General features: G+C 44.0%; 2 protein-coding genes across 3 annotated transcripts in view; both read right to left on the reverse strand.

The window, feature by feature from the left end:
- Positions 1-4,341, reverse strand: part of CRHBP (corticotropin releasing hormone binding protein) — an 89,561-nt gene extending 85,220 nt beyond the window's left edge. The window contains exon 1 of the mRNA XM_023520408.1: positions 3,811-4,341. Coding sequence (XP_023376176.1) covers positions 3,811-3,996 — 186 coding nt within the window. The 5' untranslated portion in view covers positions 3,997-4,341. The remainder of the gene's footprint in view (positions 1-3,810) is intronic.
- F2RL1 (F2R like trypsin receptor 1) overlaps positions 1-9,609 on the reverse strand; it is a 49,117-nt gene that overhangs the window by 9,236 nt on the left and 30,272 nt on the right. The window contains exon 1 of one of the 2 annotated variants that reach the window (XM_011375129.2): positions 4,356-4,619. The exons of the other annotated variant lie outside the window; for it this stretch is intronic. Coding sequence (XP_011373431.1) covers positions 4,356-4,437 — 82 coding nt within the window. The 5' untranslated portion in view covers positions 4,438-4,619. Of the gene's footprint in view, positions 1-4,355; positions 4,620-9,609 lie in introns of those variants that run through there. 2 annotated transcript variants of the gene reach the window in all.

Consider the following 9,609-nt stretch of genomic DNA (forward strand, 5'->3'; position numbering starts at 1 on the left):
GTTTTCTTTACTTCATACCTCTCCATATTGGTCCCCCACCCTCCCCAAAGGAGTATAAACTGGTACAATCTTTTTTGGAGGGTGATTTGGCAAAACATGTCAAAATTTAAATGTGCTTGCCTATGACCTATCAATTTATTTCTAGGATTTGTCCTGCACAAACACTAGCTAAAGTGCACAAAAATATTGTATGTAGAAGAATATTTACTGAAATAGTTTTGTTGGAAAAACAAAAATGTAAGTCTCAACATTTAACAAAAAAGGGGACAACAGTCATGCATTGTATAATGACAGTTTAGTCAAAGACCACATCAAAACAATGGTCCCATGAGATTATAGTAGAGCTGAAAAATCCCTATCATCTAATGACATCATAGTGCAACACGTTACACGGTTATGGTGATGCTGGTGTAAACAAACCTACTGCATTGCCAATTGTATAAAAAAATAGCATATACAATTATGTACAGTACACACTTCTTGATGATAATAAATGACTTACTGGTTTATGTATTTACTATACCTTTCATCGTTATTTTAGAGTGTACTCTACTTACATAAAAAAGTTTGCTGTAAAACAGTATACTGTAGGGGGTGGGCTCCATAATGTAATGGTTAGCATGCCTGCTGTACACGCGGAAGGTCCTGGGTTCACACCCCAGGTGGAGCCACATACCATACCCCAGGTGCGCCAGGCCCCGGAGGGCACTGTACCCCAGGTCCAAGGTGCACACCGCGAGCGAGAGGAGACACCCTGCCTTCAGAGAGCCAGTTCTTAAGGGGAAAAGGCAACGTCCATAGGTCAGGGGTGGAAGTGGGGCAGGGAGGGGATTAAAGGGGGGAGGGAGAACAGTATGCTGTGTTACACAGGTGGCAGCCTCATACATTTTGTGCTTACTGTGTCTCTTTAGTGCATCATTTTCTCTTGTGCTTGATTTAATCTTGTGTTGTTTTGTACAGTAAAACGTTGTATAGACTGATAGACTAAGAGTGATAGACTATACCATTTAACCTAGGTGTATAGTAGGCTGTACCATTTAGGTTTGTGTAAGAGCCCTCTGTGAATTCAAACAACAATGTAATCACTTGACAACATACTTCTCAGAAAGTATCCCCATCATTAAGTGATGCATGACTGTAGCTCAATAACTTATGATGTTTATACAACGAATAATATTCTCCCTATAAAAGTATAGACATATTTCTACACTGACCATGAATAGTGAATAGATTTACTAGGTTAAATTATAGGACAGCATGTATAGTCCGATCCTCCTATTGTTACAAAATACATATTTGTGCATAGAGAAGTCTGTTGAGAGTGGAGAGGGGAGAGAATGAAGGATTTTCACTTTTTTTAAACCCTTATGATTTGTACAATTTTCAAAAAAATGCATATAAAACTTTAAACTTTCAAAGAACTTGTTCTTTGCTATTTTAAGCATCCTCCTACATGCAGCCTATACTCCACACAAACCAATTACAGAGCAAGTACTTATTTGTATTTTCCTCTTGTATCCTTTTGCCTACTATATCTTCACCCCAAATCTTTCATTCCCAACCTTTGAGAGCAAAGACTGAAAATAAAAAGCTTTGGTTGCCGGGTACCCATCACTGGGTATGCTTTAGTAAAGTCTCTTGTTCTTTCAGGATAAACTGTTTTCCTCAACACTTGCCTAGCTAATAAAAGCATAAGTCAAACACAGACTGCACTAAAACATCACCTATCAAGGTTAATTAGTAACTACAAGGCAAGCGAGAGAACTAAACATGAATTTAAAATTCCATCTTTACGTTCATTATAGTGTTCTCTCTTATTACAAAACACAGGAAATATCCCATGTTGTCTCTCAACAGAGAACCAATTAAAAAGTTATGATACATTCTCCTATAACATATTTGAGTCATTAAAAATGTTTTATAGCTACTGACATACTACTTATGCTTATATAATCCCATACTTGTGCAAAAAGATTTTCTGTATTTGTGAATACGTATTTTCTGCATAGATGCATGAAAGCATGGGAAAGGATATAAACCCAAATGTGAGCAGTGGTTACTTGGGTACTGAGGGTAACTTAACATTTTTTTTTCTCATTTTTCCTCTATAGTGATCATATATTGCTTGTATCATTAAAAAACAATTACAAAGAGAACAGAAGTTTCAGTCTTCAAAAGAAAAATGGAACAATTGGAAAGACCTCCCCAGCTTTCGATATGATAGAAAGCAATAAGTGCCTGAAAGAAGCCAAATTAAATGCTCAACTGCCATCAACCTGCCAGGTCTCTGTGGGCAAGTCCTCCCCTCACTTCACTCTTCATTTGCTATTTACCGAGGCCCTTTAAGTAGAGACTGTGCAGGACCATGGCAATGGAGATGACCGAGGGTGCCTTGGCCTCCAAGAGTTGAAGATTCAGTGGGGAGACAGGTTAAACATATTTATGCAAATGATTATCAATTAACGTTGTGATAAGAAAGAAAGCAGAGCCTGATGGGAGTGTTTTTCTAAACCAATTCAGTGAGTCACAACTGTAAAATGAGAAGTTTGTACTCTAGGCTGAGTTCCCTCCCATGAGGCAGTTTTTGGGGAAAGGCTTTTGGGAAGAAAATAAAAGCTGTTTGTTACCTGTCCTGTAACAAACTGAGGAGATGCATAGGGATCAAGCTAAAAGGGGATAAGCAAAGGCATGCGCTGAAGGACAGAAAATCTTTGGTGATGTTATATTTCTTAATAAAAATCAATTTAGATTCAAAGTGGGGGGAAAGCTCCATCTACCTGTTTCTTAACTAACCCTTTAGAAAAGTTACGCTACAAAGGAATAAAAGTGTGCGGAGGAAAGAAAAATACCCAAAGTGCAATATTAAATAGTTCTGGTTAACAAGTAACTTAACTTTTTTGTTGTTGTTAAATTAGGTTCACCTTATACTCCAGGAATGCCCCAGCCCCAGCCCCAGCCCCAGCCCCAGCCCCAGCCCAGTCACTCTGTAAACAAGCACAAACCAGTACTCAGGGCAAGCTTCCTACAGGAACTGTCTGAATGTAAAAGCACTGAATCACCTACACCCACATATTTTTCAAAAATGTTTGCACATTCTAAGTTTTGCTCCTGAATTTTAACTTTCTAACTTTAAAATACAAAGATAAATGGAGAAGTGTTCGTTTTCAATACTTCCTGGAAATAAACAAATGCTGACAATAAAGTGTATACGGTGGTTCGGTTTTCAAGTGTACACCATAATACCCTTTTCTGTAAGTCAAGGGAAAAGAATCACAGTCTTCATTCTAATTCTAATTCACAGTGATTTGCTCTTTTGCAAGGTCTTTACGAAAAGGATAAAAGCGAAAAACGGTGTTTTACAGCAGTTCCGCAAATTTCGCAAGGAAATAAAAACCTCCCTTTGAAGGCTACCCGGGTGGCCCAAAGAGCGGGCCGTCTGTTAGCATCACAGAAGCGCATTCTCTGGCCAAAGCACCTTCCACGCCCTCAGACGCCTGCACGGCCGGGGAGATTCCGCCCCCAGCAGAACAAGTGGGAGCACACCCAGGGCAGCACACCCGCGGGACCCGGCAGCAGAACACCAGCCCAGTCGGCTTCGTTCTGGCTGCCTCAGACCTGAGTGGCAGCCAGAGTAAGCTTGGTATGGCATGGAAGGGCCTGGAAAACCCAGGGCCCTAAAGTCACCTGGTCAAATATAAGGCAGGGTTCAAGAACTTCCATTCGTAAATCTGCATCACACCCAACTGGCCTAAAACTTGAACCTGAGCACTGGTTACCCTGAGAACCCAAAGATGGCCCTTACTTCCATACCTGGGCCATCCACCACGCCAGAGGAGCTGCGGGCCCCTGGGTCTTGAACGCCGTGGGCCGATCCCAAAGGGGGAGCTCCAAAGGCTGAAGGGGTTGCAAAAAGGAAGGTAGAAGGTTCCAGGCCGCAGGCTCCCGCCCACTCCACCACACCTCGAGCCATCGACTCGCTAACTCAGGGGTCCCCATAGGACCAAGCCGGAGGAGGTAGCCAGGGTGTGCGAAAAGCTCCTTAATGACTCAGTGTTTGCAAAGAAGCCAACCCGTGGGAGGGAAGGCTGAGCTCTCTGGGTACCCTTTAGACTCGAACACTCGGTTCTCTCTTCCTCTCCGCCGACTTCAGCCTTTCTAGGTTGTCCCATTCAGTTGCTCCCCAGGAGCAGGGTCCACCATCAAAGCCACCGAGAGGTGGCTGCGGGAATGTAGAGGAGGTGGTTGGCGATAAGCAGAACACCGTTCGTGCACCTGCCCTGCTTCCACCACCTGCCCGCGGCGCCCGGGACCCCCGCTCCTTAGCGACACGAGCCCTCCTCCGCCAAGTTTCTAACCTTGGATGGTGCGATTACCAGAGACTGAGGCCGCCAGGAGGATGGCGCCCCCCAGCAGCCACGCCGCGCTCGGGCTTCGCATCCTTCCAGCAGCCCCGACGCCGGGCAGGCGGGGAATTCACCACCACTGATCCGAACGAAAGTCAGGGCTCCACTCGCGGATTGGAGAAAAAGCCACCTTTTCACCTACTCCTAATTGGAGACTCTACGCGCACCTCCCAAGAGCCGGATAAGTTTCAGTGAAATCTGAGCCTCTCAACGCACCTGCGCGAGGCCACGCCCTGGGGCCAGAACCCTCAGCAAGGTCCCGCCCCTTCGGTCATCTGGCGCCCTGGGCCCCGCCCCCCACCACCTGGCCGCACGCTACCCTCCCCCCGCCCTCTGGGCTCCAGGTGGGCGAGCCGCAGTTCCTGAGACAGCAGGAGCCGCCGGCGGGCAGGGCTGGCCCAGGGAAGTAGCCTTATTGGAATGCAAATGATAGGAAAGCTAGGAACCAGGGTTCCTCCAGGCCTCGGCAACGCCTAGAACTACCTTTAACCTTTTATTACTCCTAAGGAGCCAATGTCATCCATCGCCTCCTCTTACTAAATGGCAAGAAGCCAAGACTCGAGCTCACCGCACTTACTCTCAGTAATTGGTAGAGGCTTCCCAGTGGAGTAGGCACTTCTGCTGAGGGGTGAGTTTTCAATCTGCAAAGGCTGGCTGGGCCAAAATTTGGTGAGTCAGGTGCCAGTGACCATCAATAATTTTTTGAACAACCATTAGGCCAGTGAATTTCTAGGATGGAGCTTACATCCATAAAGGCCCCCCAAGTCCTGTGTATGACCCCTTATTAAACGCACCATGGGGCCAATTAATAGAACAAGTGTAGGTTGCAGATAATTCAGGCAGGCAAAAGTATATACAATGTCATGTTAGCCAGTTGTTTAACCATATCCCCAACAAAACATTTCCCCAAAGTTCCATAAGTGGATGGTTAGCATTCTACCTCATCCCTCTGCCCTGACAAGAGGAGTTCACAAGAGGAGGGAAGAATAGTTGAAAAGAGAAGCAAATGGCCTTGAACACACCGTGAGAGTAGAGTAATTGCTCCCTGAATAACAGGAATGGACTACTCCTAACACACCCACAGATAAGAATGGCCAGGGAAAGCTGTCCAATGAATCAGACAGTTCTTAGTGGCTGCCTGTCAGTAGACCATCTCTTAGAAATCTCTCACTGCTGTATCTCAAGTGAGTTCTATATGCTGACAACTCGCAAATTTGTATTTCTAGCCCAGATTTCTCCATTCTAGGCATATAACATCCATCTAGCTACTCAACATCCTCACTTGAATGTGACTATAAGCATATCAAGCATAAGTCCAACACTAAATTTCTGATCCACATCACCCCTCTCATAGTCTTCTTATATCAAATTGCAACTCTATTCTTCCAGTTGCTCAAATCAAAAATCTTGGAGTCATCCTTGACCACCATTATATTTTACACTGATTCATCAGCAAATCCTACCTTGAAAATATATCCCTAATATCACCCAGATCCAAATTATTTTCTTTTGCCTAGATTATTACAATAGCCTTGTAACTTGTCTTGCTCATTTTGCCCATAACCCTTACACAGTCTTCTCTCAACATAATGGTCAGAGTGAACCTGTTAAAATGTGCATCAGATTACTTCCTTACTTAAGATACTGAAGTAGCTCCCCACTTCCCTCTGAGTTCAAACCAAAGCCTGTACTCCTCCCTCATACACACAGGAACATGCACGCACGCACGCACGCACGCACGCACGCACACACCCTCCTTGACTTCATCTCTACTCCCCTCACTCATTCTGCTCCAGCTATGCATACACCCTCTTGCCATTCCTTTGCCCTTGCTGTCTTTTGCCTGGAATTATTTTCCCTTAAATACCTACATAACTTCAGTCCTCATTTCCTTCAGGTATTTGCTAAAGTGCTATCCTCTTAATGGGGCCTTCTAAGAACACCTTATTTAAAATTATACTACCACCCTATACTCCCTATCTTCCCTCCAAGCTTTATTGTCCTCTACGGCGTATATCACCGGTATTGAAGTTCTACATGTATTACATGTATTTATTTATTATCTAGTTCCCCCTTCACAATGTAAGCTCCATGAGAGCAGAAGGTTGGTTGGTTTATGTTTTGTTTTTTAGTTTGTGGCATTCTCAAAAGGATTTATAAAATAAGCCACCTAAAGTCGGCAACTCTTAACACTCTTATCTCTAAGGGATTTTTAAATCTGTTTTGTTCACTGCTATATTCCCAATTCTAGAAAAGTATCTAGCACGTAGAATGAGCTCAACAAACACTTGTAAATGAGTGAATTTTTATATATCGTATACCTACTATCGTTCACTCATTCAGCTAGAATCTAGAATTGCAAAGATCAACATCTCTGCCTCCATTGAGTTGATGGCCAAATGTAAAGAGAGATGTGTAAATAAGGGAAGCATTGGGCAGGGGAATTGAGGGTCAGTAAGTGATGCATCTATAAAGGGCTGTGGACACACAGAGAAAGAATGACTCCTGCCTAGTGGAGTCAGAAATGGCTTCCTAAAAAAGATGTATCTGAAGAGGACCTTGGAGGATGAATAGTTTACCACGTATGTTATTTAACATAAGGCTAGCTGCCATAACAGATAAATATCCAAATTTTAGTGGTTCATTGAAACAAATGTTTATTTCTTACTTACTTAAAGCTCAAAACCAAGGCTGTGTTTGGTGGGCAACTCTCCTCCAAGTGAGGATAAATTAGCTGGGCTTCTCCCATCTTGGGATTCTGACATCTTCAACTCATGACTTCCAAGGTCACTGTGGAAGTAAGAGAGAATAGGATGTGCATATAATATTCCCATAGCCCTGGCCTGAAAGTGGCGCACAATCATTTCTGTATTCCATTGACCAGAATTCAGTCATAGGGCCACAGCTCACTGCAAGGGAAGCTGTGTACCCAGAAGGGAGAAGAAGGGAGTTAGGGGGACAGCTAACCAGTCTCTGTTATTCCAGGAGTAAGGGTGTAGGAACAGACTCCCAAGAAAAATAACAGTATGAAAGTGTGATGTGTTTGGGGAACACTATGCTGGGAACCCAGAGTATGTGAAGGAGAGTGGCGAGGGCCAAAACTAGGAAGGTAGGCAGGACTTACCTAGGTGTTTACCACAAAAGAGGCTTTGAACTTTAATCTTGAGGGCGTTGAAGGTTGAACCAACAATTCTCAGCCTTATCTTCACATCACTGAGATTGGCAGGATGGCCTTTCTGGGACCACCCCCCCTCCCCCCAAAAAAAGTAAATCAGGTAGGAATTGTAGGTAGAAGAAATAGAGAGAGGAAAATGGGAAGAAAAGAGGGATACACTCCTAACAAGTGCTGAGTAAGTGAGCATCTCAGCCCCACTGATCAACCGTTTCCCATCTGTTTAAATACCATCTGGCGTAATGACTATTCTCCACAGCTTGCCCCCTTTGTGTACTTATTTTATTAAGCAATCACTGGCACAGATACCATCTGACTTTTCATGAGGTTATGGAGTGCCAGTTCTGCTCCCCTCAGCATTATCCTCTTTCAGAAAGGTTGAGATTGTGGCTGCATTTCCCATGACATCATGACTGTCTATACTGCTGTCAGAGATGCAATGCCCAAGCGAAGTTCCAGCCCAGTTGGAAGACTTCATAACTCTTTTCCTTGAAAACATTTCCCCCAAATGTTTGAATGCCAGAAAAAAAAATTTTTTTAAGTAAAACAAAACACACACACACACACACACACACACCACCACCACCACCACCACCACCACCACCACCACCAAGGATCGAAAGCCTAGACAGTAGTTGTCCACTAATGTCTGAAATTATTATCATTCGAAATTGTTTCTTTGGGTCCAGAAAGCTAAGAGATCTCCATTACTGGTCCAATCTTTGGCTATCATCCAGACCCCTCCACTCCCAGGATGACAAGTGGAGAGGCACTGGGGGAATGAGCCACCCCCCTCAGAACTTCCCTCTCTCACACCAGAGGCCTTCTAAGACCGCTCCAGGTCTAATTTATAAGTCAATGAAGTAAACTAACACCTCAGAGAGATGAGTTGAGAGCATGGAGAGCAAGGCTTTCTGGGAGAGGGTGCAGTGGGGGACGGGGGGCGGCGGGGGGCAGCCCCAGGCTTACAGTGAGAAAGGAGGGGAGTGCCAAAGACAGACTTTGCCATCTTGATCCCTCCAGATCTCTGTGAGTCACAAAGGAATCAGAGCTCAGCTGGTCTACTTAATGGAGGGAGGAGGCAAGAAAAATAAAATGTTAAATCAAGCTACATTTATAGACTGCAAAGTGCCAATCAGCCCTGCAGCCAGACCACAGGAGGACATCTGCAGAACAAAGGAGGATTTCTGCTGGGATCACTAACAAATCATTTCCCCACACCCTGAAGGGAAAACAGGAAAAGCAGTCTTTAAGTGGCACCTACACAAAATGAAATCATTCATTCCCTATAGCTAAAACCATAGGGAATCTATGGATTAAATAAAGGCTGGGAACTGGCCAGCAGGCCTTTCATGCTACATATTCTTACCTTTTCACCATAGGTACTCTTATCCTTTCTCACTGTATGTTCATATTAAAGGAAAACGGATAAACAAAGTCTTTAAATTGTAACTAAAGAATGATATATAAACAGAATTCCCCAAACACTCGGGGTCCCTCCAGTGCCTTTAACTCTTTTCTCTCCCTCTCCCTCAGAGTCTCTCTTAGGCTCTATCACTCTCTGCCTAGACCACTCTGCCTACAAAGTGTTACCCCTTCCGTAATAAACATTCCTTTTGACTCTGACTTTGCTGTGTGTCTGAGGGCTTTCTTACACTCTGCCAAGAGCTCTCTTTTCTCTGGGTACGGGGCTTGATCTCCCCCACTCGGAGGAATTTGCCCTGTCGTGCATCGTACCCACCAGCCCATTTCAAAGAAGCCTAATTGCTAAATTTTCTTTTAAAACCAGTCACAACATCCTCTTTAGATAAGTGACCGATAAAAAAAAAAGACATTTCTATCCAAGAACATAGTTATTTTCCGATTTGGGAGCTTATAACCTAGCTGTTCTGTCTTCTCTGCCTCAGCCAGCCTTGACTGCAAGCTCCACCTGCCATTTGCAATGGTTCCTGAGAGTCTCATCTAAAGGAGAAATGTTTCTTTTTTATTCCAAATGCAACATATGCTTATTTATTGTAAAAAAAAAAAAAAAAA

This window comes from Pteropus vampyrus, unplaced genomic scaffold (assembly GCF_000151845.1).
Source record: "Pteropus vampyrus isolate Shadow unplaced genomic scaffold, Pvam_2.0 Scaffold262, whole genome shotgun sequence".
In the NCBI taxonomy this organism is placed as follows: Eukaryota; Metazoa; Chordata; class Mammalia; order Chiroptera; family Pteropodidae; genus Pteropus; species Pteropus vampyrus.